Here is a 27,834-nt window from a genome sequence, read left to right as displayed (position 1 = left end):
ACAAAGTGCCGACTTAGGCCACATAGCAGTCCGTAATCTTATCAGTTCCGCCCACTTGACGTATGACCCATGGGCGGGATGACGGCTAGAGCTTCAACATCTGTTCCCGACGGAACGTGTTCTCGCCGGCGGGCTTTCGCTTTTGTGGCTTGCTCCTGACCCTGACCCTCCGGTTGTGATTAGGAGTCAGCGATCGCATCCCCTGGTCAAAATAGGATGACAATGCAAAAAATTAAGCATGTCAGCTTACAGTGAAATCTGTAACACCTATAAAAATGTTAGGTATTCATAGATCCTTTCGGTTCAATCTATGTTGCCTCACTACTCACAAATGATTATTATATTTGTCCATAATATTTAACAACCAATATAGTTTAGGATTCATAATAAAAACTATAAAAGGTCTGCTCCGATTAGAGTTCACTGTACTTCGCATAGACTCAATGAGTTCTATATTTTCCGTGAATTTCCCCAAATCACTGTTTACTATATTTGAGATACGAGTCATTTCCGACTCAAAAGCCACATATAAAATATTGAAAATTGCTAAGTCATTCGAAACTTACGTAAACCGGGTTTCCAGAAACTAAGATTTTTTGTTGAGTATATATGTTTTTATTTTAAATAGTATTTATAAATATTGCACTGCTTTAAATAACTGGAACATATCTGTGCCCAGAAGATTGGTCATTATATTGCACCTTGTTACGGATACGGATACGATCTTAGAGATAAAGTCTAACTGGATTTCCTATAGGAGATACTTAAAGGTAAATATGATTACGTTTCCCAAGATGATTGATCATGCATATGGTAATCATGAAAATCGTCTTGGGAAACATAAGCCGTTCGAGGGAGTAAAGTATTTCCTTTAAGTATAGGCTTATGAACTATGTACATCTTATCAGAATCAGCTTCTAGTTTCGGATCCCACATCCTGGTCTATGGCAAGTACCCCAGCGAGTCCTCCAGGGAGGCGCTGACCGCCCGCATCGACTGATAGCTGCCCATGCGGCTCCTGCTGGCGCTGCTGCGAATGGAGGCGGCCTTCGCCTCCATGGCCTTTAGATTCGCCAACAGATTGTCGGCGCTTCCTCCGCCCGCCAATCCCATCCCCTTGCTCAGAGGCATCGGCGGTGGTAGGCCGCCACCCAATCGATCCGTGCTGAAGGATTCGCGGGTGCGGTACGAGGACCTTCTGGAGGAGGCGTACGATCGGCAGCTTCCATTGCCAATCCTCGATCCCGGACCCTTTGGTGGGCAGAGGCTCTTAATGTCCGTCGTCTGGCTGAGCTTCATGTCCGCAAAGACCGCCGCCGCCTCCACGCTCTTCTTCACGCTCAGTGCCTCGTGCGGTTGCACTGGCTGACCGCTTCCGCTGATGCTGAAGAGCTCGTAGTCCAGGCCCAGCTTCTCCGCAGACTTTCCCTTGCGTGCCCCACCAGCTCCTCCGTTTCCTGGGCGGGATTTGCGCTGTTGTTGCGACAGTGAATCCTCGCTGATGGCCGCTGCCGTCGCGGATCGCTGACGGCGATGGGTCCGCTTGCAGTAGCACTTGCTGGCGCTCACACAGCTGTCGGAGTCACAGGATGTGGTGGTTTCCGTGTGCGAGTTGTTGGCCGAGTCCCGTTCCATCGAGCTGGCCGGCTCCTCCTCCACCATGGAGCAGTAGCACTTGTCGTCCGAGCGGCAAGAGATCAACGAGTGCCGGTTATTGGCTGCAGTTCCAGCTGCACTGGGGGGCAGGACAGCGCCGCTCGTGGGCTTTCGGGTGGGCGAGGCCATGGCCATGGTCCGTTCGTTCTTCTGGCGCAGCTTGTGGTTCAGGTGCTCCGTGCGCAGGCTGCAGTAGCAGCGATCGGCGGAGGCGCAGGCGCAGGACTCGGAGTCATAGCTGCACTCCGAGCAAGACACGTATCTGCGGGACACAGAAAATGAGTTTAGATGCAGTTGAAGATACTGGGAACAGGGTATGCATATGGCATATGAGTCGTTCTTCTTGAAATCAGTTTTAATATATTGCAATAGCGGTAACATACCCACTGCTGCTGTTCCGATTGAGTCCTTGGGTGTGCTCGTTCCGCACCACGGAGACATCGGAGCCGCTGGTAGCCGCCCTATTCCGCTGGTGCTGCTGCTGGACGTGGCTGTGGCTGATGGGCGGTCCGATGATGATGGGCGAACTGATCCTGGGCTTGCCCTTGCTGTCCAGGGTGGACTCCTTAACAGCCGGCTTGGTCAACTTGCCGCGGCACGAGCGAAATTGGCCCAGTTGGAGAACCTTCTTCAGACTCTTTGTGCCGAAAAAACTCGTCTTCACCTTCTTCTATAAGATGGAAATTCTATTACGTGCACCAATTTCATAGGCGAAATGGAGACCCACCTGTGATCCATTCACACTGGGCTTGCGCTTTTGCTTCTTTTTCTTCTGGCGCCTCATGATGTTCTTGGAGCGCTGGAAGAGCTCGTCTTGGGTCAGAGTGACTGCTAGTTTCAGCAGGAACTCCTTGTAGATGGGCTTCAGGTCGTTGAAGGACATGCCGTCGGCATCGATGATGGCGTACAGGATGTCGTCCAGCGAGTGCAGGTTCTCGTGCAGGCGAAATTCGTTAAACAGTTCGCTGAAACCAAGTGGGGAACTAGAAGCACAATTCAAGCGATGCCAATCAACCAGACCAAACCTTCTCCCCCATATTGCAAAAAGTTTGCCGCCCGTGCCCATGGGCCAGATGCAGTGGCGCAGTGCGCCAGTTGCACCTGACCACCAGTTCGGTGGCAATACTCACCCTCCTCCGCCGCCGCCTCCGCCGCCCAGTTTGCCGGAATGGCGTCTCGCCGCCCGCGACTTGTAGCGCGTCAGTCCTCCGGTGTTGAGAAAGCTACCCGATCTGGGAATGGCCACACGAGTGAGGATGTCCCCGTTGGCGGGTGCCACATCGACAGCGGCAGATAGTTCCGATCCCACCGAAGACTTTTTGCCGTGATGAGCGCTTTGATGCAGTCGGTTCACGTGGCCATTGCCACACACTATGCTGCCACTTCGGGATGGCCCTCCTCCTCCTCCGCCGCTTCTGTGATTAATCAAGCCAGGAACCGTGGTGGGAACCGGAGGAGCCCGCTTAGACTTGTGGGATTTGCGCCTGCGCTCCTCCGTCGATGTTTCCAGCTCTGCGGTCTCGTTGATCACATTACTGTGTGAGCTTAGGGAGCTATTGGACACCCGCTTCTTCCGACCGGAACGGGATGGAGCACCACCGGCACTACCCCGGAAGGAGCTGCGACGTCCAGAGGCACTGGGCACTATCTGCGACCGGGACAGGTAGTTCGAGCTGGTCAATGCCGAGCTGCTCGCGATGCTAATGCAGCTGACTCCGTTCTGCTGACGCGGTGCCCTCCGCTGGGTGCTCCGCCGGGAACTGCTGCTCACGTGGGCCATCAGACTCTGGTAGAGCGTGGCGGCGATCACGATGGCGTCCTCCGTGCTCTTGCAGATGAATCCATGGCACTCGAGCACCTTGGGCGAACTGGCCGATCGCATTACCACCGCGAAAATGGGCGCGTGCACATGGATGCTTTGCTCCACCGCCAGCTGCTCGCTGGAGCTGTAAATTTGATATAAAATATATATATATCATATGGTCAAGAATCAGTTTCCCTAAAAACTTAAAACGATAACTAACCTGAGTGGCTGGAACAGGGCAGTCTTGTCGATATTCTCTGGATCGGTGATTAGGGGTAGAAAGGCGGCACCACCATCGTCATCGGATATGACGAACTTCACCGCCGACCACACGGCAATGTTGTGGAAGGGCGTAATGAGGGCCTCGTTCTCCTCCGGAGCAGTCGATCCATTTGGGAGTGCCAGAGCGCTGATCTTCACTCTCAGTCCGGTGGCACAGATATCCAGCGATCCGGAGTTTAGTTTCTGTTTGTTGGAACGGGGATATTATTGCCAGCTGGGTTAACTGGATAACTTGCAAACATTCATACCTTCTTAGTCACCTCACTGAGGTACAGCTGACGCAGTGGCTCCTGCAGACCCTGCAGACTGGTCACCTTGTCCTTCAGTGGCAGCGATCCCAGGCAGGTGACATCGAAGCTGCTGGTGGCGTCCTTGGCCACATCCGTGAACATCTGCTCGATCTGGGCCTGCACACTGTTGCTGATCCGCTGCACGTCCTTCTTGGCCGCCTCGGCCAGCACCTTGGCCGACTGCCCCTGACCCTGACCCATTCCCTGCTGGTTGTCCTGCAGGAAGCTGCTCAGGGAGCGGGGCGTGTCGCCCGAGGTGCTGGCCAACTCACTGCGCCCATACATGATGATGGAGCGGGTGCGATGCGATCCACGGGGATCGTCAAGGCGGCTGCTTCGCATGGATCTGGATAGGGAGCAGGGATTGGATGATTATTGGTAGTCAAAATTAAAATATATAATATAATATTTTAATGGATTGCTATAAATATTTAATAACATTTTCTACATATCCAATTGATATTTTATTTCGTTCTACATCTTAACTCTATTCTTACATATACAGGTAACATTTACGAACTGAATAATTTAGTACTAGCTAAAGAATTTCTAAGCTCATTTAAATGCTTAATTTTGATTGATATATTCAAACTATTCTGATGGCCAAAACGACCAGAAAGTTATTTGCCTCGCCGAAGAATAAATGTCTAATTTAATTTGCTCAAAAACATAAAATTTAGAATGTAGATCATCGATTAGATTGAAAAGTTAATTTTGATTTTTATTTTATTGCCGTTCTCCCGTCAACACGTTGAGTGCTTAAGTCGAGAAAACGGTTCCATTTTTGTGAAAGTTTGACTGATTAACGCAAAAGCAAGCCGAGATTAGCATATTCAACTCTCCGCGGAGTTTGAGTCCGAGTGTCAGCTAGTTGTGAACTTGTTGACTGGAAGCCGAATTGGCCACATCCTGCTGACCAGGTCAGAGCCCGAGAGTCATGGGATGGCCAAAGATAAAGAGAGGTTGCCGGGATAGAGGCGTCGTGGAGGCCAATGGCCAATGGCCAATGGCCAAGTGCCGAATACCGAATACTGAATGCAGCTTAAGGTGTTCCCAATTCAAGCCATTCCGTTTACCGCTAGCTGACATAAAATCGGAAATGCTTATTTCCATAGAACGTCTCGAGTTTTGAATGGGAATGAAGATGAGTGGAGCTGAGTGGGGATCGGTGTAGACTGTTGGGGGCTGGAGTGGAGAGCTCGTGGTTTTCTTTCTCAATCAATTTAGTAGTTCGTCCGCCGGCGAATGTGTGTCGCCGATGAATATTTGTTTATTCAAAGAGCAAGTGTCGCTCTATCTTTGGATGGCCCCTCTTCGGATTTATTCGGATGAAGCAGACTCCATCGGACAATATAGTTTTTAATTTTGGAACTAACTGTAGCTTTATGCTGGTTATGGAAATGCCAAACGGTAAACGAAATATCTCTTGGAACTAGTTTTTGTATCTGTATCTTGTGAGTCGCGGTTTCGAGAACGAAAGTGTTGGGTGGTCGGTCAGCAGTGGAAATGAGAGGCTAATTGATTTGTTTTGCTTAGAGATAGAGAGATGGAGAGCGAGGCTAATGGCCCAACACAAACACACCTCCCCAGGCAATTTGCTCCCAATCACAAAATTTCACCCCGAAACTATAACCAAAATCATATCCGAACATATACACAACTCACCTGGAATCGTCAAACATCAGATCGATCTTCAGTTTGTAGATCGAGTTGCGGCTGACACTCGAATTGTTTTCGAGCTGGTCGCCGTCCAGGAGCCGAAAGCCGGAGGAGTTGCTATTGCTGTTGCTTCCGGCGGCGGGCTTTCCGCGGGTCCGGACCGAGTTCATTTTGGGCACAGCCACCGCGGTTTGGGAGTCCACCTTGCAGGTGACCATCCTCCTCCTTCTTCCTGGGGGCTGGGCGTGCTAAACAGCCGCGGAATGCCGCAGCTGCGGATGCAAATCGCACTGTTTCACTGACTGGTTATTATTGGTTTTTAACTTGATTTCTTTGTTGGTTTATTTTGGCGGCGGTGGAGCTAGCAATTTGTGAGCAATTAGCGGTGAATGCAATCCGTTTAGGCGCATTGAACGCTAATTTCCAACGTGTTAGCGAATCGCACAGGGTATGAGATATTAGGTACACTGTAAGATACCCGGCGAAGGTGTTGCATTTGCATGGCGTGCTCCACAGGGGCCATCATTCAATCATCGCACTGGAGCCGGCTCATTAATTAGCTGCAAGCAAAACCAAAAACCGACAGACTTTAGCATTATTAGATTAAGGCACAGGCCCCCAAAACCGTTGGCCATAATTCACTGGTAGGAAAAGGTATTGCAAAATCGTTGTTAATAATGTATGATTCGAGATTTTAGGCTTTCCAGTTTCGTTTGTAGTTTTAGTTTTTACACCATCTCGGCTGATAAATTGCCGAATGAAATGCGATTGTTGTATCGGAAAAATGCTTGTTGCTATTTACAGCCACGCACACTGGGATTCGAGCCGAGCTGCATCTATGAGATACTTTCACTGCAGAAATATTCGCGGTAATTAGCAAATGCCACACAATCACATACACACACACAACTCGAATGAGCCAATTTGAAATGCCATTTACTTGTGCCTTATTGAACTTCAACTCCACTGCACCACATCGTCACTCGAAAAAGCCCGGCCCAATCCGTTCAAATACTGGTCTATCTTTTGGTAATCCGCATCTGCAATCCAAGTGCTGTAACTGGGCTCCGAAACCGGGCTAAGTCCGTCCGAGTTCGTTGAATGCCACACGGCGACTAAAACGGGCTCAAAACGTCGAAGCAGTTGGCTACAAGCAAAGAGCCAGTGGCAGAGAAAGAAAGAAAGAGCGGGCCATATTAACAACAATATCATCTCTGGCGCAAGTGGGCAGTAGGAGCACAATGAGAATGGCTTTGTGTACCGCGGAATATGGAATATATACATATGATGGCCAAATGGCTAAACTGTTTTTCTTTTGGCCAAAAATACGAATGATCGAGAGGGACGAGTGCCACAATCACTTGCCCAATATCCGAGCATTATGTGTGCGGCTCAGCATTTGCATACCACCGATGTGAATGTCGCAAAGTCAACTTTGGGCAATGCACCATTGAGGGTTTGAACCCAATGTCAGTCTCCCACAAAACGGCCCGAACCGCGGGCAAATTGCAATTAAACCCAGTGGTGTCGCGACTTCGAGTGGGACTCCCGAATGCCGAATGCCGGTGGCCCGGGTTTTGCCATTTGCGCAAGCGCAGAAGCTGTGACGGATTAGGGGAATCCGGGGGCAGATGGAGAGCGTGGATAGATGGTCTATGGTTGATGGTTGTTGGTTGGATAGCCGGTGGAAGGGTAACCAGCGGGCTGCAGCAGTGAAGGCATTTTCGAAATCAATGACCGTGGTCAAGTCTTACGATAATTGGAGCTGCCCGCGGCCTCTTTCGCTCCATCGTAAAATGCATTTAATTTTTCACTTTGTGTGGAGCTGAAATCGCCTGGGCGCAGTTGGAAATTGAGAATAGCTTGGCCAAGAATGAATGAGAGATCTCAAGCAGAAGAATAGTTTCGGGTAATAAGCGTATTATTACGCTTATATGCATGCAAAGCCATTACATGCTTGATCTTAAATTTGCATTTTAAATTGCAAATTAGAATAAACAAAAATAATGCACCATCTGAGCTTTATAAATAGTGACAGGAATAGGGGGTTGTATGCATGATGGATTTTATGATATTTGGCTGGGCTACCGAAATGAAATCAACACATTACCACCGCATTCAAGTCAAGATGATTCAATTAAATATCCGTTTCCATTTCACTCATAAAACACTTTTGAGCCCGCCGCCGTAAAAATCTATCTCTCTGTTTGCATCAAACTTTCCATTTTCCATCCAAGATTTTAATTTTGATGGCCTCTGATCGGCAGTGTTTGTTTCTCGAGTGTTGACAACGTTTTCGGTTTATTCATGAGCTAACAGTAACAAGTAATTAAATGTGGTCCACCTGAGACAAAACGAAAAATGCAAAGCGGCTTAATTTGCCCTTTGTTGTCCACACTCTGGCCAGAAAGCTCTTAGCTTTATGGCTTTTCTGGACCTGAAGTGCTAAAGACCCTTTAACCTGTGCCTGGTTTCGTTTTCTACGGATGTCACATAAAAAAGCAGTTAAATAAGATACAAATAATTAATTTTGTTTTCATTTCAGAGAACCCAAACACGAACCTGCCCCTTTTCATTCTCGCTTTCAACGGTTTCTGTCCCCTCAAATGCAGGTAGAATTTTCCTTTGTGCGACGCCAGCTTTTACTTTTAAGAGAATTTTCATTTGGCAGTTAAACCGTTAACTGCACGCATTCGACAAAGGGGGTTGTGGTGTTGATGGGTGATGTGATTTATTTAACAAATAACATCATACTACCGTGATCATCACTTTCTCTATTCAATTTACCAGGCTGTGTTTTAGCCGTAGTTTTTCGTAGTTTCGGTGTCTGTTTTAAGGTTTCTTGAGTTTCTTGAGTTTCTTGTGCAGCGGCAGCTATTTCAGAAATTAGTCGTATTTTTTTCTGCTCAGCGCCAGCCCGACGAAGCTTGAAGATACAGATAGTGGAGATACAACCGGAGGGTTGAGCTGGAGTTGCCAGTTGGAGGTTGGCAGTTGGGAGTTGGGTGCTCCGAGAGATACGCTTGATTCCTTCGCGCTCGTCTTGTGCCCAGCACTGCGTATCTGACATGCGCAGGCAGTGAGAGAAAATGCGACTAGCTAAGTAGCCCATTAGAGTGGCCATAAAGTCTAGGCACAACCAGCAGTTGGCCGGCCAGAGAACTCTTCCCCCAGTGTAGTTGGTGGACAAGTTCTGCAAATTATTCAAATCATTTGCACAAAAACATTGCGCAATTAAAGTCTCATGACTTTCCCTTAGACTTAAGGCCCAGACATAATCGCTCTGCGAGACTTTCTTTGTAGAATCGTGGCCTCCCGAGTGAGATACATTTCTTCCCCTCTTCCACTCCACTTCGGTGAACTGCTCCAAGCCCCCAACTCCCAACTCCCAGCTCCATGAGGCTCCATTCATTCATTAGCCAGCCGGCTGGCAGTTGCGTCACGAACCCGAGTCCGAAATGAGTCTTGAAAAGTACACGACAATTGTCACATTGTGCTACACATTACGCCATTTCTCCGCCCCTTTCGCCGCCCGCCCAACCCACTAACAGTCATCCGGGCAACAATAGCGATTCACTATTCACTCTTCACGTGCCGGAGCGGTTTGATTTCGATTTTGATGCCAACGGATGGTTAAAAAGAAATTAATTTCGCGCTTTTTTAAGTCCCTTTGTTAAATTTGCAGTAGCACTTGGACACTTTGCTTTACGATCTGGCTACGTGACTTGACCAAGATCACGACCACTGACCCTAGGTAGTGCGGATTTCACATCCTAAGCAACTCATTAAGATGTTAAACACTCGGTTTATATAATTGGCCATCATCAGTGGATTTCCTTGTTTACATTGTCACTAGTTTTGCTTGCATACATAGCTTTCTTCATTGGCACTTAGGAAAGTGATAAGACGACATGCACTTTATGAATACTAAATACCAAAGGAATTCAGCTACTCTCCCGATTTCCAAAGAAGGCAAACTTTGGTTGTGCAAAAACGCCTTACATATGCATATGTACTATAAACTGCTCTTAAATGAAGGCTGATATCATTGGGCCTGCTCGTTATGGACACTTTACCGCACAATGCCCTCTTCTCAAGGAGATGGTAAGGTGCATTACGCCGCAGATAATGAAATCCGACAAAGAAATTGCCCAAAAGAGCGTGACGCGTGGCGCTGCTCATGAACTCTGGGCCATAAATTGCCATAAGCATTTGCATTTGCATACCGCGTGGCCACTGTTCACGGCTTAAGGCCCCTGGACTTGGACCTTTAGCGGTAACTGGTCACGAAAATTCTGATGGAAATTCTTCTTGGCAGCTCGAAATGTTTTTGTTCGTTTTAATTGGCCAACTCAGCAAGTTTTCTTCTCCTCCCAGTACCACAAGTGGGTGCTAAGTGGCACTCACTCATCTTTGGTCAGCTGAGTTCAAATGGCGCGTGCCTTGTGGGTCAGCTTTCCGCTCATGATCAGGCTAACGCCTCCAACGGGCGCCCAGAGTGGCCATTAGGCACCCCCATTGACACCATCTGATTGCCGTCTAACAGTGCTCATTGTGGCCCAGTACCGTTCCTCCTCAAGATTGGATCGCAATTCTGGGCTCTGGCCAGATAATTGCTTTCTTGTCGTTTATCGTGTCGGCAGGGAAAGTTTGCACTTCTCGGTAGTTCGAGAAAATAGATATTCTTTATTGCTATTCATAATTACGGCGTGCGATACCGCTGCCCATTAAGGTCGCTGGTCAAATTAAGGGCCACAAGCTTCTGCCCGTCGATTAATGTAATTGTTTCTATTTTTGGATATCTAATTACAGACAGTCTGGACGCCCCGGCGCGTTAATAATTGCTAGTATTGCTAGTTCACAAGCACTGAGAAAAATGAATCGATTTCTTTTTATAAGCTACCCCCTTAAAACCACATATTTCCTAGTCCCAAAAAAGTTGGAATCCTGCAAGCCAAAGTTATGTAATTCCTAATGTGCAAACACTGAATCAAAGTTTCTATCATGGTTTCCCTAATTTGATATCTTTACGCGAGTTGCCACATAATTCAAATCTAAGAGACTACAGATACTAGAGGTATAAACTACAAGAGACTGCAAGCATTCACTCTTTTTGATTCTATAAGTTTGAACATTCTCAAAAATAATCTATTTATTATTGTAACGGGTGTTTTTTTTAGAGGTATAGAACTTTAAGTTGGCATTACTGTTCAAGATGGCGACCGATTTAACAGCTGTCAAGTGATTTATTCTCAGTTTGGTTTGGCAATTCGTCATGCGTGCTTACAAAATCCAACTCGTGCAAGAATTGAAACCAAACGATCATCAAGCAAGGCGTAGATTCGTCGAATGGGCCCAAAACGAGATTGCTGTTGTTCCCGATTTTTCATAAGCCTCCAAGATCTTGTGATTTAACACCGCTAGACTACTTTTTGTGGGGCTATGTAAAGTCATTGGTCTATGCGGATAAGCCACAAACGCTAAACCATTTGGAAGACAACATTCGCCGTGTTATTGCCGATATACGGCCAAATATTGGAAAAAGTCATTGCAAATTGGACGTCCAGATTGGACTACATCCGAGCCAGCCGTGGCGGTCATATGCCAGAAATCATATTTAAAATGTAATGCCACAAGATTATCTTTCATGTCAATAAAATTCATGTCAATCGAATAATCCATCGTTGTTTTATTGCAATTTAAAGTTCTATACCTCTAAAAAAAACACCCTATATAACATTTTTGTTTACACTTGATTTCAACTTGATTCTACTTGATTTCAACTTGATTCTACTTGATGAGAGCTCCCCTTTTAGCGAAATATATGATTGTCCCACAAATAGTTACACCATGATAAATTGCCTACGGTTATAAGACCGCCAATCGATTCAATGAACAACCTTGTACTGCATTAGAATGGTTCATTAGCACATTCTAGCGTCCCGATTAAGAGATTGTTCGATAGCGGTAAACTGGTGATTGGAAATGGCTCAACGCACGATTATAGCCGCATCCACAGCCATATCCATAGAACAGACGTGTCTGTTAGTCGAAGATCCAGTCGAGGAGTTATGGCTGTGACCCACCTTCAGAAGTGGAAACGAGTCGGATCGCAGCTGAAATAAACTGCGCATCGATGCTCCAGTTTCTGAACCGCGGACCTGTCACGCAGCCCCATGGCCGAGGAGAAAATCTGAAAATAATTGCTAGAAAAGCCGAGAGATCCCTCCTAGAAAGAAGCGCGCGCGGACAACAATTGCGGCCAGCGGACAAAGTGCGGTTGCTGGTAAGTAGGAAACCTGAACGAGTTTAGCAGGAAAAATGGCTTGTCGATCTTGATTCGAATGTCGTCGCCATGGAATGGAAGCCCAAGAAGCTAACAACGCTACCAACGCTACCACAGCTGCAGTGGCCGTAAATCCCGCTAATCGAATAAGCGTATGCCGCTTCGCTAACAAGGCTTATATGGTCTGGTTGTCAACGCACACACCTCAAGATCTTGTCCAGTTTTTATGAGCCATTCTTGGCCAGGAGAATGTCGTGGCCTTAGTTTGTTCTTCGGGTAATTAGGATCAAATCAGAAATTTAATTGGCAGGAACAGACATAATTGCCATGTCATTTAGCACAAATCCCTCAAAAAAGCAAAGATGGATAGTAGGTTAGGCCACAAGACTGTGCTTACATGTCGTATGAGTAATATAGGAATATTTTAGTTTTTCATTTTAGCCGCTTACCTTCATTGGCTGTTCCTCAACACATTATTCGTATACAAAATCACTTTACACTTGGCAGATCTTAAATTACTAAATGTCGCTCTTGATTTAACCGAGCAATAGAAGAGCAAAACTTTCTTTGCCAGACCCGCAATCAAAGTACAAATTCTGCTTATTTTCCCAATGACTCGGTCACGTTCCTATTCTTCAGTAGGCGACAACACTTTCGTTCGTTCGTAATTTGCATTTTCCAGCCGAGAAAATGGTGTGGAAAACTCAGCAGCCGAGGCAGCGACCGGAGTGCGCGAAGTCAATAACGAGACTAACTGCGGCTGGCCAATTTGATGGCTCCCAAAGCCGCGCTCAAGATGCACAGGCCGCGAAAGAGACAGCAACAGGGGCAGAGAAAGAGAAAGAGACGGGGATGGTGCAGTAGCCGGCGCAGTGGCCAGTTTTGTTTTGGCTCTTGCGCATGCGTGCAGTTGGCCAAACAAAAGTGCTGACATCTGACGACTGACGGCGGCAGTGGATTAGCCAAAAGTTTGGCCAGCTGTCGGAACCTGCGGCGTCTGGTGATCCTAAGTACGACACTAATGACGCCAATTTGCCACGCTTAAGTCAACTGAAGTCAACAGAAGTTGGTTAAGTAAATAACTGAATAACTCTTCCCTTTCGCAAAGGAGCATTGGACTTGAGGAGGATGTTTGCATACAAATGATTTCTTTTACCACCAAATGGTAAAAATATTTAAGCCCACTTACTAAAAGCGACAAGACATTGCAGCTTATACAAATACGTTTTGATTAATTCACTTATATGTGAAATAATTTAGTTGCCTTCGATTTAATATAACAAAATCTAAATAGGGAAATTTAATAATAATAATAATAATTAATATAGGAAGCTGTTTTATTTCGTGTTGCAGCTAAAAAATGCACTTTAAGAACTTTTTTAATTTATCTCGTTGATTGATCTTTAACCTATTTTCATCCAAATTCCTACACGACTGACATTCTACTACCACTATTCAAACTAACTTATTTCATGCTTAGTTACAGAGTACCATTTCTTATTTGCGTGACACCCATGACTCCCCACCACTCACATGCTACACATCCTCGCTTTTTTGGAGCAGGTCAGGTCGAATTTGCTCCGCCCGTCCACCTTGACTCGATCTGTAAGCCCAGTTTCCATTGCCAAAAAGTGGAAAAACCTGCGTGGACAGCGGCCCAAATTGCCGCGTGCCCATTCGCAAGGCAAATCTCTGACTGTGGCCAATATTCGACTGCACCGTTAGACAGACGATGGCGTTGCGGTCGCGGCTGCAGCTCCAAGCCACCCGGGCCAAATTAATTCATGTTTTGGCCAGGCCGTCGATAACTTTGGCCGCGCATATTCATGCCATCCAGCTGGGATGCCCGGCCAGCAACATAGCATCATCCGAAAGGAAACTGGTTCCCTGGCTCGAGCCGAAAAATGGGTCAATCTGTTAGTGAGAACAAGTGTCAGGTTCTGTAGCAACCCACAAAAGATGAAGTTTTCCAGCGGGCGATGCATCTCAACTCCTTTGTGCCTAGAGAAACTGGGCCAGGCGATCTGTTCTAGTTCAATTCCGGGGGACTTAGCTGAAAAGCTGAAATGTGCCACAGATAGATGAGCTCATGGAACATCATTTACCGTAAGCGGACTGGCTCCTGGCGTGCCATAACCCATTTGAGATCGGACTTTGTCAATCCCAAGTCGCCTGTCTACCGCTACCAGGTGCTGAACTGGATTGGACAGCCATTGGGGCCATTTAAAAAGCAATTCGAGGGGGATTACCCTCGTTGAATAACAACTAACTTATAGAAATCGTCTCATTACGAACACAAGTAGGTGGAGTAATCTCGGATGTGCTAATCCGATCCACTGGCAGATGCTGCCAGACAGACAGCTTTATTATATCAGTTTACCATTAATTTTGACTTTCTATTGGGGTTATTGACTTGATCGTGGGATAAAGTGTCAATCAATGAGGTCAATCAAAGAGTCGCCTTCAATTATAATAATAATAATTGGGTCAGAACTAAAATTTCCTCAACCGGTAAGTTAAGTGTGATATAACAGTTAATAAAAACAACAATTTTGCTTAAGGTGGCAACATATAAAAGCGGATTTTCAATTTTTGTCGCAATAAAATCATATAATGTCTTCGAAAGAATATTTTATAAAATGTTTTTAAAAAAGTCAAATAGTCATTATACTTTCTTTACAAAGCTGTAAAGTATGCTACAAAAAGTTTAACAGCACCTAAAAGACTTTGTGTAAAATGATAGTTAACATGTAGGATTTATGTAAAATTAAGAGCTGCAATCCTCAACAAAATGATATTAACTTATTTCCATGGGTAGCTTCTGAAACAAATAAATATGCTTTGAGGCCGACATTCTAAAATTTAAAATTATTTAATATTTCATAATTTAAATAAACTGAAACCCATTAAGTCGTATTTTCCAAATTATATTTAGAAAAATATACAATGTTATTTCTTAAGTATAAAGACAATGCTCGTATTAATGTAAACAGGTTTAACATATTTTTGGTCGATTACGAATAGAGATATTATACATTTCATATTACGTATTTGGTTTAAGTGAATACCTATTCCTAAACGGGGAACTCGGTGGCAGGGTGCGACTTTATTCGATCAAAACTGGATGCTTAGGGCCAAATGACGTTACTAAAATACTAACCGTTGCAGTTATTGATTGGTTCGATTTCATGTTAGTCCCAGATTCTCTCTTAAAATTTGCATAGCTAACTAAATCTACATAATTACAGACAGTGTACACTAAAAGCTCTGGTCCTTAGGATCGCGAGGGTATAATCACTGACAGGATGACCATGAGTCCCAGGGCTATGAGGGGACTCGTTAAGTGACCACAGCTTCCTCCGGCGGTCGCCGAGCGGTACTCATCCTCTGGCAGATACTCCCGAATGTGACGAGTTTGGTTCATCATCCAGTAGAAGGCCCGCATGTTGCCCAGTCGCTTCAGTTCGTCCCCAATATCGTTCCGGATCTTGGCATTGTACTCATTCAGGAGACGCTTCTCCGCGGCACTGAGGAGCGTGCTGTCTATCAGCTTGGGCTCATAGGGCACCATGGTGACGTCTCGGAATGCAAGGAAGCGTGCTCCGCTGGGATGTGTGTGGCCAGTGTCCACCACCTCGAGCACGTTCTTCAGACGAACCCCGAAGTCATCGCGTTTGTAGTAACCGGATTCTGCAGAACACAGCTGGATTAGCTCAGTGGCTTGGATATGTACCAAGATAACTCACCGCTAGAAAAGAAGTAGCCCTGCTTGAAGTGGAAGCTGCTGTTTTTGCCATAGGAAACTGATATGGGAGCTGTTGTAAAAAGTAAGAAACTTTTAATATCAAACATATAATAAAAGAACACATCTACTCACGTTCTTCCACCGATCCAAAGGATCCAATGCCATGACCTGTTGCCTGCGGGAAGTCCGTCATGTCCTTCCAAACCATGCTGCGCACCAGAGCGTCCACCTCCGAAGGCTTCAGATCGGACGGAAACTTCAGTTGTGCCAGATGCAGAATTCCAGCCAGAACATTTGTATAGGCCTTCTTCATCTCGTGCGTGGGCTCACCAAAAATGAAGGTGCGCGACACGTCCGTTGTGCCCTCCAGATACTGACCTCCAGACTCGATGACCAGCAGACTCTGGTCGGATACCTCGATGTTGGTCACATTGCTGGAGATGTAGTAGGGCAGGGCAGAGTGCTCTCCATAGGCCACCACTGTTCGCAGGGACAAACCCTTGGAGTGCTTCTGCGACAGACGCCACAGCTCCACCTCGTACTTGATCTTCTCCTCGGTCCACTGTTCGGTGTGGAATCTGGTCTCCATGTTGCTCATGGCCTCGCAAATGGCGGCCCCATCCCGGATGTGTGCCCTCCTCATTCCGGCCTGTTCATCAGAGTTCTTCTGTGCCCGCATGAATATAACGGGTGAGATCTCCCACACGACAATTTTGCCTGGCATGGAGGTGTATATCGCCTCCGACGCTCCCAGATCCTGTACACAAGGTGCGGGTACAAGGACGCGCTTCCAGATCTGAGCATAGGTGCGAATGTCACTCCAGATCTGGTTGTACTCCTTAATTCTGCAGGGATCTAAATTAGCAAATCTGGGATGCAACGTATATATAAAGCTTACTTCACGCAGTCTTCATTGAAACAGTCTGTGCGCAGATGAAGGTCAATGCCCAGACTAATCTTGGCATGGTCCACATAGAAGAATATATCGTCCTGACTGATCACGGCGTACGACTGGTGGAAAAATGGAGGTTACTTATAAAGGCTATGAAGAATAACTAAAGCCCACCTTGACCACTGGCGTATAGGGAATGTCCGTGCCCCGAATGTTAAGCAAATAGGCAATCTCGGTCAGAGATGTGACCACCATGGCATCGCAGCCCAGGTGCGCCAGTCGCCTTCTCAACTCCTTGACCTTGTCCTGCCAACTCTCGCCGGCGAACTGCTTCTCGTGCACCTTTATCACCTGGTTCCTGGGCGTCTCCGGTCGCTCATCGCCCCAAATGTGATCCACCAGATTGGTGTTGATTCTGACCAGCTTTAGGAACTTGTCATCCAGCTCACGCTCCCACTGAACCCAAAGGGCGTGGGGCACCAGATGGGGATCAGCACCCACTCGCTTGTCGATGTGAACATGGCTACCCAGCCAGTCGGCCACGGAGACATTGCCGCTGGTCAGATAGATCTCCCAGTCGCACTCCAACTCTCCATCCGCCTGCTGGGCATATCTGTTCTCCACCCAGATGGCCGCTCCATGACTGGTCACGGCTGCAAAGGCATGTACTCCAGAGAACCCGGACAGATATCGCAATCTCTGATCTCGCACGGCCACCTCCTGGTTGAGATGCTCATCCGTGGAGGGCAGTATGTAGCCATAGATCTCTGGTCCCTGCAGCGTGGCTCTAATCTGCATTTGTTCGCGCATCGCCATCAGACGATTGTGATAAACACTCATGGGCTGGATCTGCAAAAAGCCAGTCGGGTTAATAAAAAGAGATTTATATACACAAATAGCAAAAACTCACATGTTTGCCCTTGCGGTACTGGCAAATCTCGCGATGATAGCCTTTCGGCTTTTCCGCAGCCACAAAGCCCACGACTGCAAACAAACCAAGAAGGCCATAAAATATAAAAGGAAATACTTGCAAGTCGTAAAAGATGTTGATAAATAAAATTTAAATTGTTGTCATTAGTAGCCAAATTCGTTATGCTTATTTATTAATGGCCAAACTAGCGATCCCAAAATAGCATCAAGTGCGTCACGGTGGCGGGGCAAATTTCCCACGCTCGCTAAACGGCCATGCGACACGACTTTTACTATATAGTGTGGTATATATTCGCCAAGTGAGGCACAGCAGCATATCCGCAGTGACAGGCGGAATATTCGCTTGAATTTCACTTTCAGTGGACCACCTGCCAAAAGCCTCCCAAGTTGAGTCAACGCTGCGTATGCGTAATGGAAGTTCTGCTCGACCTGGTGTGGGTTTCCAATCCAACCAGAAGGCAAAGCAGTGATTGGGATGTCAAAGCAGGGAGACAGCCCAGCCGACAAGTGAATGAACGAGTGTCGGCATTTTGAGCAGCTTTTCAAGCACGATTTGTCAAAGTTTTGTGAATATATTTCGAAAAAAACGAATGCGAGTGTTTGCCATACGGACCAAGGCGAAGAGCATATATGTTCAATTGATTTATTAAGACAGAACCGGCGAAAATGAAAGCCAAAAAGTAATTTAGGGTATAAAGAATATGGAAAGAAGCGTGCTAAATAAAATTCCATTATCACAAACATATTTTCAGTTCAAATTTGAACTTAGAGGCCTTCAAGTTATCCATTTAAAGAGTAAATTTGATTGGTTTCCAAAATTCTTATTGGTACAACATTTGTTCAGAGCATTCCAGCTTCGTCATGACTAAATCGCTTATAATTTCTTGTTTCTTTCTTGTTTATCTTTCATCGTTTGTTTAAGTGGAAATATTTGGAAATTAATTTTCTTGTTAATAGCCGCATACTCATCTCCTCCACCTTAGTTTATGTGATCTAAAAGAAATATACGAATGACGGGCAAACATCCAGTTGACACAGCTGACTTGGCGTTTATAAAAATAAACATTATGCCATTTGGCGATCGCATACTTTCGTGACGCACTGTGCACAACAAACCGCGGAATTCTAATAGAAGGCTAAAATGGCCGGGGGTAAAAGGAATTCAAGTTCCTGGGGCCATGTGCGAAACGCTTTTCGTTTACACAACCGGCCAAAAATACCGTAAATCGATCAAAAGTCCATAAAATCAGCATCGGTCCGCCGTAAAAATAACATGGCAATAGGTGGTCGTACTCACCCAGCAAGATGCTCAGCGCCAAGCGCCAAATCCATTTGGCTGTCGTCATTGTTTTTATTTGCACTTAAAGTTTCCGCGATGTACTAGTCCGCAGTTTGTAGTTCGCAGTCCGTATTCCGAATTCCGTTTTCCGTACTCCGTACTCCGTGGATCTTGGCCCAAAAGTGCGGGAATTGTTTGTGTTTGCCTGAATTGGCTCTTCCTGCCTTCTACGCTTCTGCACTTTTGCAAATTGTTGCTGCTTCGCGGATTCTTTTTCTTTTCTTTTATGGGGTAAACAAATCAAATGGTTGCAATTAATGATCTGAGCTAAAGGCGAGATCGCCGGAATGGGCAGGAAACTGGGACGGGGGCTCTTCTACTGGCCATTTGCCTGAACGATGCACTTTTCCGGTTAATGACCGGGACGTGGCACATGTTGCACCTAGCTGTCCGGGGCGGAGTGGCACATACTCGTACATGTGGCAGTGGCAGTACAAAGTGAAAGGGTGTTGGCCTCGCCCAGCGCTTTCTTCTAATTGATATGCGACCAACTTCTAGTCCCTGGTGTAATAACTCATCTGCTGGCGACATATGTATGTATAAATAGCCATGATATCAGCCAGCTTAGGAATTTATAACTTCCGCTACTCGCGGGCTGCCTTTGAATTGGGTTTTCCTTTTTGGAACACGCCAATTTGGCAACCATTCTGTTTGGGGTTCTGTTCCGAAGCTTAACAAAATATTCATTTAATTGCCGCCTTAATTAACCATGCGTAAAGCCAAACGAATCAGTCCAATCATGCTGGAAATGAGCAACCAAAGCCAAAAAGCGTTGGTGGCTGGGGATGTGGATGGGATTGCTAGTTCCGAACTGTAAAACTAACCCTACAGAGTACCTATAAAAGGGCAGCAACTTTAAACTGGTTGTCAAACGCACAGATGGCAGTCAAAACTGATTGAAAGTGATTGGGTAACATTTGAAGACATCTATATCGCGTGCCAAACTGTCAATAAAACGCAGTTCTCAATTGTTTTGCCATTTGTGTGCCAAAGCAATTTCCATTAACATATATCCAAGTGACCAAGAAATGGTTTTAATTTCGACGTCGTCTCACTTGTTTCATTTTCAATTGAGCGATTGAAAACCCATTTTGCCGCCTGGGCGTTACTCGACTATTAGAGGTAATTTGTTGCTGCTACCATTGTTCACTTTGCCATTTTATTGTCTCGGTACTGGCGACAGATATGGCGAATCAAACGCCCCACATCCCATTCCCATTCACATACATAAATAGTACAACCACATTGTGCAATCCAGCCACCGCAATGAATATGGCTTGCGAAAGGCCATTGAAAGGCATCGGAAATAATGACATTAAATACAAGTTAAGCAAATTTGCCAAGTTGTGGGCGCTCGTCATCGACATGCGTGTATGTTCATATCTACATATGAATATGTCTCATACTCGTATGTTCGTGAAAGTGGCAAGTGTCCCTGTAATCCGCCTCCGGCTGGCAATTATACGCTTGACTTTGGCACCAAAACGAGATGATGCTCTAGTTATCGCAGTGCTTGATATTTGTTTTTGCATGTGCATATGAATGTGCTGCCAAGTCGCAAGATGACAGAGTGGATTTGGGCCCATAATGTGCATCCAGTGCCAACTGCCCGCCTGCCCTTAGATCTTGGTTATATCACTGCACATCCAGTGGGAAGCCCCCGCAATTCCGCAGTTTGGGGAAATGCAACACCTGCCGACGAGCTATATTCGGCCTTTTGTTTACATTTCTAATTGGGGAACATTTGTGAATTGGGAGCGAGGTGGTCCAATTTGTTTTTCTTCAAATGCACCGCATTTCATTTCGGTTTCACTGCTTTGGCGGTCACGGCAAGATGCCGCTGACTCACACAGAGAACATAGTTGCCAAAAAAAAATACAAAAACCTCCGCCAGCATATAGAAGATCTACCAGATTATTTTGTATTATATATGTAGGGAGGTGATTTCAAAAATTGAATTGAATTGAATTCTGCGTCAATGCGCACCTTGGGCGTCACGAAGCGCCAGAAACAAATTCAAAATATATTTCACGGCACTTGCAATAGACTGCACATTAATAACGGTTGGCCCACTGCGCGTATGGGTGACGTGCTGACAACGTTGCGTATACGCAGCGTATATCACCGCGTTTGCACCGCCGCTCGCAACAGCAGCGGAATTTCAGAATTCAGAATTCAGAATCATCTACCTTTGGCGGTTTCCAAAGACGCACACACACTCACTATTTCCGTTTTCCTCGATTTTTTCTTACAAACCGAAGGAGGAGCAAATCCAAGCGAACCGCACGCGTGTAAAGCAACAAGCAAACTGAAAAACTTTTTGATGTTGCTATTTTGTTTTTTTCGAAATGTGTGGCAGATGAAAAAGCGCTGGCACACACCCACAGAGCGAGTGAGAGAGCAAGGGAGAGGGACAATGAGAGTGAGAGTAGGAGTGAGAGGGACAGACTAGACTAGCATGCATGCATAGACGATTTAATCGGGAAAATAAGTGCTTGGGGCGAAGGAGGAAAAGCGGCGGAAAATGCGGCGGAAAGGCGGAACAGCTGAGCGAAAGGCGCACGAGCGGGAGCTTTGGCGTTAGACGCTCGCCAGACAAAAGTGCGGAAGAAAATGGGAAAAGTCTCCTCTTCTCGCCTGCAGCACAGTGGTCGTGGTCGCTCGTCCGTGGATGGCTGGCAACCCAATCCCGGCCATTACAATGGACTTTTGGCGACTTTGAGCGGCTTACATTTCACTTCAGCCCGCCAAGTCGAGCAGACAATGACGTTGCCGCGTCGCTGGATTTCCGAGTGAGCCACTCCACGGAGTTTGACTTAAGCAATTGACTCTTGGATTCGATGGAATCGGGAAAATAAGGCTGTCAATTGGTATTTTATGGCTTTTAAATTGATTCTTTGGAGGGCGACCGAAACCGAAACTGAAATCGAAGACCACTGTGCGGGCGCTTGCATAATCCGGCGTAAACAAATACATATCCAAATTGACGAGCTCTTAATCTCAAAATCGTTTTGTTTATTTCATTCGGTCACGAAGCGAGCGCCTTTTCATTTCGCTCATTAAGCTCATTTACACAGCGACAGCCACTCGATTTTCCGATGAAAAGCGGAGCGGCATCTAAATGATGGGAGTGCCGCCCTAAGACGGGTGGGAGTTCAGCGTGCTCTTGTTTATTATGTTGCAAGCGAGCAGTAATCTTGCTGCTCTCCGATCGGCCTGCTCTCCATTTGCTATTAACTAATTAAAAATCGACTTTGAAGAGCGCCGCAATGCCCAAGTGGGAAATGAGCTTTTGATCAATACGCCTGACAAGCAATTAGGCGTGCGGGTGCCGTGGACTTGTGACTTCTATGTAGTTTAGCCGTAAATCATTTCTGGTTGACCTTTGGGGCGTCTAATCTTGAGGCTTAGTAGGGAAACTGACTTCAAAGCAATCACACATTACATATTTTTCCAATGCATAATGCAACAGTTTTCTGCTGAGTGTTTGTGGGTTAACACTTTTGCACCTCGGGCTTGTAACTCGGAGGCTACGGCATGAAACTAAACTACCATGGTAGTCTCAAAAAAACAAGCTTTTTAACTAATGGACCATCACTTACACAGTTAATATATATGGCATTGTTTTTTGCCAGAAGTTTTTTGACAAGGCATGTCAAAATGGCAATAACTTTCGCAGAATATTTTCTTCAAACTGTTGCCGAAGTAACGAAAATATTATCGAACATTGTTTAAATAACGAAGAGCTGTGCTATAAATCAAGAAGTTTAACTGCGCATTTGGTGCACCTAACTTTTCTTTGATTTTCCTCAATGGTCGCTGTAAATGTAATGCCAAAAAAAATATTCCGTTTTTTTGCGTTGGAATATGAATGAACTTAAGAGATAATCACTTTATGTTTATTCAATGAATGTTGATAATATTTTTACCCCGCCAAAAAATATGCAACAAACCTTGTAAAAACCGCCCAGAAGACCGCCGCACATTGACCAATCGAAAATATTTATTCTGACTTCCCATCAGACTCAATAAAAAGTGCTTAACTCTAAAAAAGTCTAAATATAAATATTTTTGTCGAACTCTTGCAAATTCTTAGTAGCTAAAGTGCATTTAAAATTAAACAGTATGGCAAATGCTTTCGTTTCAATTCGAGTTTTCGTTTGCTTAGCTTGCAGCTGCTCTCAGTCATAAATTTAGAAACCAAAATGAACAGCCGGCCAAAGAAGCTGTCTGAAGTCTTCATCGAAATCTCAGAGTTAATAAATATTTACAGGGCACCATGGTGTAGGCATCATGGTGCTGAGAGAGTCTACAGGCATTCATCGGTCTCCTCGTTGCCCATCGGCAGAATGACGGGCGACGAGAGATCCACATCGAGCAGCTTCATCTGGACATTGTCCTCGTCCTGAACATCCTTGCCCAATCGCTGTTCCTGCATCTCAATGTCCAAAGTGCCGTGCTGTCGTTGGAAAGAAACCACGAAGATGACCAGCGAGGTCACGATGAAGATCACAGCGGTGCCGGAGCACAGGACAATGATCATGGTGGACCGGTAGTTGGTGGCTCCGGACAGCTGGGCCGAGTGCTCATCAGCCGAGTTGCTATCGAAGGTCTGGCCAGCATCGTGTGGTGGATAGGAAACCAGCGGAGTGGCGGTGCTGTCGTCGGAAGAGGTCTTTGTCTCATCCACAACCGGCTCGTTTTGCTCCTCCGAGAAATCTTCATCTACTACTGCATTCTCAGTTGGTTTTTCCTCTGATTCAGAGCCATCCCTCTCTACCATGGATTCATCATCACCTTTCGAAAAGATCTCTTCATTGATTGATTCCTCGGTGGGATTTGCTTCACGGTTGGCCTCAGAAGCAACCTGGACTGTATGTTCCTTTAGATGGCCCTGTTCAACTGAAGCATCTTCCTTGGTTTCCTGCTCTTCAACAATCTTGGCAGCTTCTGTGATAGCTTCTTCTGTTGTTTCAGCAAAGTTTACTTCATGTTGTGCATCATCAGGATCGGCTGCCTCCACAGTTGCCTCTACCGAAGGAGTGTTGACCTCCACTTGCTCCTCCATTTCCGCCTTGGCCTCAGCTTCCGCCTTTTTCTCGATCTCCTCATTGGACTCGGTACGTGATTTAGTGGGTTCTACGTGGACCAAAGGAGCTACCGTGGTTGACGTTTTGGATGGAGCCTCCTCACCTTCAATTGTGTTTTCATTGATCTCATTCAGGTTGTCGTCGTGCTCTTCAAATTTACGTTCATTGCGAAGAGTCTGGGGTTCCTCGGAAGGAGTTAGCTGGTGTTCCTCGGACACCTCAGGCGCAATTTCAACGGGAGATGGGTCCTCTACGCCTTGTTTCTTGGTCACTTGGTGCTTGGGCTCCTCATATACTGGCACCGTAGTACTTTCATCGCCTTCGAATTTATCGTGCTCCTGCTCCAAGGCCAGAAGGTTGGTTTTGGTGATTGGTTGCTCAGTGATGGCTTTATCTTCGTTGAGAATCACGGAAACCAGGTCACTGGTCACGCTGGGTAATGGTTTGATGTGGCTCTCCAGCTGCTCACTGGAAACGGCAATGTTATCCGTTACTGTCTCCGGCTCCTCTTGATGCTCCAACCGATCTTCTTCGATTGGCTTTGAGTCCTCTTCAGCATCAAGGGTTTTGGGCTCGCGAGCGCTTTGGACCGCAACTGCGTTAAACAATGTATGAAATATAGTAAAATATTTCTTTAACTGATCAATATATATTACTCACATTCTATTTCATGATTTTCAAGCGCAGCTTCCGCAGCTTTTTGAACATCCTCAATAATTGGTTCGACCGGAGAAGGAGCATCTTCCACCTCGCTGTTCACGTCATTCTTGATATCCTGCTCCAGATTTCCGCCGTAAACCGATACAAAGTTGTCTGTAGCCTCAATATGATCTATAGGATTAGATTCTGCTACTTTAGGTTCCTCGACGGGTAGAGTAGGAGCTGTTTCATTCTTGATAGTTGTTTCTGGTTTTGGTGAACTAGCCTCCAACTGGATTGGAAGTATTGTGGTGACTTGCACATCATCTACTTCTGCAGGCAAAGAGGTTGACTCGACTAAAACGAGAAAATTAGGAAAACAGTTAAGATTTATTTTAAAATTTATTGTTTTCCAAAAATGTCGCGCGAATAGTAACCATATACTTCTTTGTATTTTTAAAGCCAGTGCACCAACCACATGTATGTAAATGTAATGTAAAATGTAAACGCAATGTTAAATGTCAATAAAATGTGAAATAGTGCAGATATAACTTATGGAAACTGTTTGCTTACAACAAAATTATATTAATCGGTAACAAGGAACGGAAAATGTATTGTTATCTTTAGGTATTGGTATTTCAGACTTGTTAAGAAACCATCTTTTTTATTTAAAAAGAATTAGTGATGTAGGATTAAAGGGAAATGTGAATATTAGTGCTGCATGGGAAATCGAAACTTCGTGATGGGCTTTCTGAATAATTTAATTCACATCGATGACTAGGCTCGGCTTTCTCCGAAGAAACTGAGAACACGTCGCAAGTACTTAACCAGAAATGGAAATAGGCTTTGAAAATATTGAAAGCTTCTCCCTAACTTTCCCCCAAAAAATATCAGAATGCATTAAAAAGCGGAAATTAATAAAATGTATTTTCGAACGATGTTAATAGACGAACCGCTACATTGATAAACCTCCCATTTAACGCGCTAATAAACAAATATTACAGCCATATTCCACACGAGTGCCATTAGGCCTTTTCGATGGGTTCCTAATGTTTTATAGATGTGCATCTTGCTGGATAAGCGTCCATACATCCATACGAGCGGCAACATCGATACGGCCCATTCATAGCCACATCAAGGCGGCTATCAACGCTGTCATCAGTGCACATTTTCTCACACATTCATTCACAACTGGGTCCCAGGTCGAGATTCCCCCGGCTGGTAGCCAAACGCAACTCGATCAACCCGAATTCTCCTCCAGAGACACATGCACATATGTACGCCCGCGTCCCATTACTCAAAATGCATGACCACTTGGACGGGTGAAGTAGGAGTAGGAGTAGGAGGAGGAGTAGGAGGAGGAGGAGGAGGAGGATGGAGGTCGGAGTGATTAAAATTCCAGACACACACTGCAGACACCAAGCAACAAATCGAGGAATCCCAAATTAGTAACCAAATAAACAAACCAACGAGACCGGGCAACCCGCCCAGCCTGTCGCATTGTGTGCCTATAAAGTAGCTGACTTATTTATGAGGGGACATCTATTCCATTCCCCCGCCCCCTATCCATTCAATCCCTGTCCCTAAGATGCAACTCGTTTCGTGGAAAATCGGAATTATTAGATGCTCTGCATGAGATATGCATGGGCGGTCGGTCCATGCCGATGCCTATGCCATGCCCATGCCCATTTTCCATTTCCAATCCCTTGGGAACGAAGCGAATGCCCAAGAACAACAAATAGCAACAATAACACCAGAAACTGTCTTTGGGTCTTAAAATGGGACAAAGCATGCCGCACAAACGAAAACAAAGAGGCGGCCAAATGAGGAAAATGGCATTTAAAGGAAAAATACAAGCATAAATCGATTTTCTTTTCGGGCTGGCTACGCAGCTTGCCGCAGTTGCACTTCCAGATGGCAGAAACAGATACATATATACACAGATATATTCGGATAGATATAGGCCAGTGTCAGCTGTCAGTCCCTTTAATTCGGGATGGGTGTGCCATAGGAATTATGTTTCGCGCTGTTAAGTGAGAGAAATTACATGACCAGCACACACAACACAACATGGCAACGCGCCACATGATCAATGATCCTTTAATTTCGAGCTGGGACCGTTGATAATATAATAATGCGATATGGGTTTGTTCACCCCGACTACGGAAATTTTATTGCCGCTACCCGATTCCCATTAAACTCTCCCCCGAGTTTATCCCCAGACCAAAGGGGGAACCGATATCTTCTCCTTATCGCACAATTTGAAGTGTTTGACCGCCTCAATTGGCCTGTTACCAAACATTATTGAACTTTCGCACGCTGCCGGCGAGCATGAAATGCAGCTGCCGATGGGCATGGGTATCTGTAAGTACACAAGTACACAAGTATGACACCCAAGTGCCACCGTTTGGGGTTTCTGTAAGGGGGGCTCTCTTCCGCGGCACTGGCATAATTACGCTCGTTTTGAATTATGCCAAGCAAAAGCGCTGCAGTCGAGGAAAATCGCTATAAAGCCACACCGCATCACAAGAAGACGAGGAGGAGACCCCCAGATATATAAGTCAAAGGCCTGATGCGACCGCAGCAGCCACTGCAAGTGATTACGACAATCACGATGATGGGGCCTGGAATGGATGGATGATGGAGATACCGCTGCATAGCTCCATGGCGTGTCTCCGTCGAGATATACCCACTACATTCACTGTACTCACTATACTCATACTCCATACTCACTTGGCTGAGCCGAGCACGAAGCCAGCAGGCAGAAGACGATCACGCAGAGCGGCGATCCCAGTTGAAGATGCAGCCTCTTTCTGGAGGAGCAGCTGCTAACGCGGCTCTTAGAAATACTGGCCATATTGAGTGACTGATTGATTAGGTTGTCGCTCCCAGTTTGACGGGCCCGAATTCAACTGGCCAACACGCACAGGCACAGTCACACACGCACAAACACACTCACAGCAAGGCTATCAAAGACGGGATGCGCACAGATACTGAATCGACGGGATGTGTAGATTAAGAATACAGCTGCAGTTGTTTCCTGAGTTCTGAGTACTCGAGACTTTCAGCTGTTGCTACAACTTCGACTTGACTCCGGTTTTCTCGGGGGTTATTCACTACTCATCCGTCTACCACGCACCACGACCGAACGCGTTGGCCACTCGCAAAGAACTAAAGTTGAGAACGCGTGCGCTCTGGAATTTTGTGTTGCTGCTGCGGTTG

General features: G+C 45.9%; 3 protein-coding genes across 10 annotated transcripts; all 3 read right to left on the bottom strand.

Moving 5' to 3' along the window:
• Positions 1 to 744: 744 nt before the first annotated feature.
• LOC120453777 lies at positions 745 to 12,558 on the bottom strand. Of its 6 annotated transcripts, none has more exons than XM_039638620.2 (8): positions 12,427 to 12,558; positions 5,698 to 6,251; positions 3,991 to 4,378; positions 3,681 to 3,925; positions 2,787 to 3,602; positions 2,384 to 2,681; positions 2,040 to 2,326; positions 745 to 1,918 (listed from the first exon to the last, which is right to left on the bottom strand). In XM_039638620.2, the coding sequence occupies exons 2-8, from the start codon at positions 5,907 to 5,909 to the stop codon at positions 943 to 945; spliced, it is 3,222 nt and encodes a 1,073-aa protein (XP_039494554.1). In that variant the 5' UTR covers positions 5,910 to 6,251; positions 12,427 to 12,558; the 3' UTR covers positions 745 to 942. The 6 variants fall into 6 exon arrangements, with proteins under 6 accessions (XP_039494554.1, XP_039494552.1, XP_039494555.1 ...); XM_039638618.1 differs by lacking the exon at positions 12,427 to 12,558 and adding an exon at positions 6,632 to 6,793; XM_039638621.1 differs by lacking the exon at positions 12,427 to 12,558 and adding an exon at positions 6,632 to 6,793 and having other exon boundaries at positions 2,040 to 2,323.
• Positions 12,559 to 14,888: 2,330 nt separating this feature from the next.
• On the bottom strand, positions 14,889 to 21,181 carry LOC120452851 (probable Xaa-Pro aminopeptidase P). Of its 3 annotated transcripts, none has more exons than XM_039637290.1 (8): positions 21,107 to 21,181; positions 18,842 to 19,104; positions 17,525 to 17,598; positions 16,789 to 17,463; positions 16,621 to 16,733; positions 15,855 to 16,567; positions 15,724 to 15,792; positions 14,889 to 15,667 (listed from the first exon to the last, which is right to left on the bottom strand). In XM_039637290.1, exons 2-8 carry the CDS (start codon positions 18,888 to 18,890, stop codon positions 15,252 to 15,254), a joined length of 2,109 nt encoding a protein of 702 aa, XP_039493224.1. In that variant the 5' UTR covers positions 18,891 to 19,104; positions 21,107 to 21,181; the 3' UTR covers positions 14,889 to 15,251. The 3 variants fall into 3 exon arrangements, with proteins under 3 accessions (XP_039493224.1, XP_039493222.1, XP_039493225.1); XM_039637288.1 differs by having other exon boundaries at positions 21,073 to 21,178; XM_039637291.1 differs by having other exon boundaries at positions 21,136 to 21,150.
• Positions 21,182 to 22,868: 1,687 nt separating this feature from the next.
• On the bottom strand, positions 22,869 to 27,804 carry LOC120453309 (titin). The gene is made up of 3 exons (XM_039637965.2): positions 27,346 to 27,804; positions 24,634 to 24,969; positions 22,869 to 24,568 (listed from the first exon to the last, which is right to left on the bottom strand). Exons 1-3 carry the CDS (start codon positions 27,467 to 27,469, stop codon positions 23,193 to 23,195), a joined length of 1,836 nt encoding a protein of 611 aa, XP_039493899.1. The 5' UTR covers positions 27,470 to 27,804; the 3' UTR covers positions 22,869 to 23,192.
• Positions 27,805 to 27,834: the final 30 nt, after the last annotated feature.

Source organism: Drosophila santomea, chromosome 3R, assembly GCF_016746245.2.
Source record: "Drosophila santomea strain STO CAGO 1482 chromosome 3R, Prin_Dsan_1.1, whole genome shotgun sequence".
Classification (NCBI taxonomy): Eukaryota; Metazoa; Arthropoda; class Insecta; order Diptera; family Drosophilidae; genus Drosophila; species Drosophila santomea.
The sequence above is the reverse complement of the archived record's forward strand: the minus strand, read 5'-3'. Positions and strand labels throughout refer to the sequence as shown.

Excerpts from the sequence above, each read along its gene's own strand:
- LOC120453777 (XM_039638620.2), bottom strand. The coding sequence starts at position 5,909 with ATGGTCACCTGCAAGGTGGACTCCCAAACCGCGGTGGCTGTGCCCAAA. Across the intron at positions 4,379-5,697 it reads CTGATGTTTGACGATTCCAG|ATCCATGCGAAGCAGCCGCC; the intron begins GTGAGTTGTGTA and ends CTCCCTATCCAG. Across the intron at positions 3,926-3,990 it reads TCAGTGAGGTGACTAAGAAG|AAACTAAACTCCGGATCGCT; the intron begins GTATGAATGTTT and ends TCCAACAAACAG.
- LOC120452851 (XM_039637290.1), bottom strand. The coding sequence starts at position 18,890 with ATGACGACAGCCAAATGGATTTGGCGCTTGGCGCTGAGCATCTTGCTG. Across the intron at positions 15,793-15,854 it reads CTTTGGATCGGTGGAAGAAC|CTCCCATATCAGTTTCCTAT; the intron begins GTGAGTAGATGT and ends TTTTTACAACAG. Across the intron at positions 15,668-15,723 it reads GGGCTACTTCTTTTCTAGCG|AATCCGGTTACTACAAACGC; the intron begins GTGAGTTATCTT and ends TGTGTTCTGCAG.
- LOC120453309 (XM_039637965.2), bottom strand. The coding sequence starts at position 27,469 with ATGGCCAGTATTTCTAAGAGCCGCGTTAGCAGCTGCTCCTCCAGAAAG. Across the intron at positions 24,970-27,345 it reads TTCGTGCTCGGCTCAGCCAA|TCGAGTCAACCTCTTTGCCT; the intron begins GTGAGTATGGAG and ends TTCTCGTTTTAG. Across the intron at positions 24,569-24,633 it reads TGAAAATCATGAAATAGAAT|TTGCGGTCCAAAGCGCTCGC; the intron begins GTGAGTAATATA and ends TGTTTAACGCAG.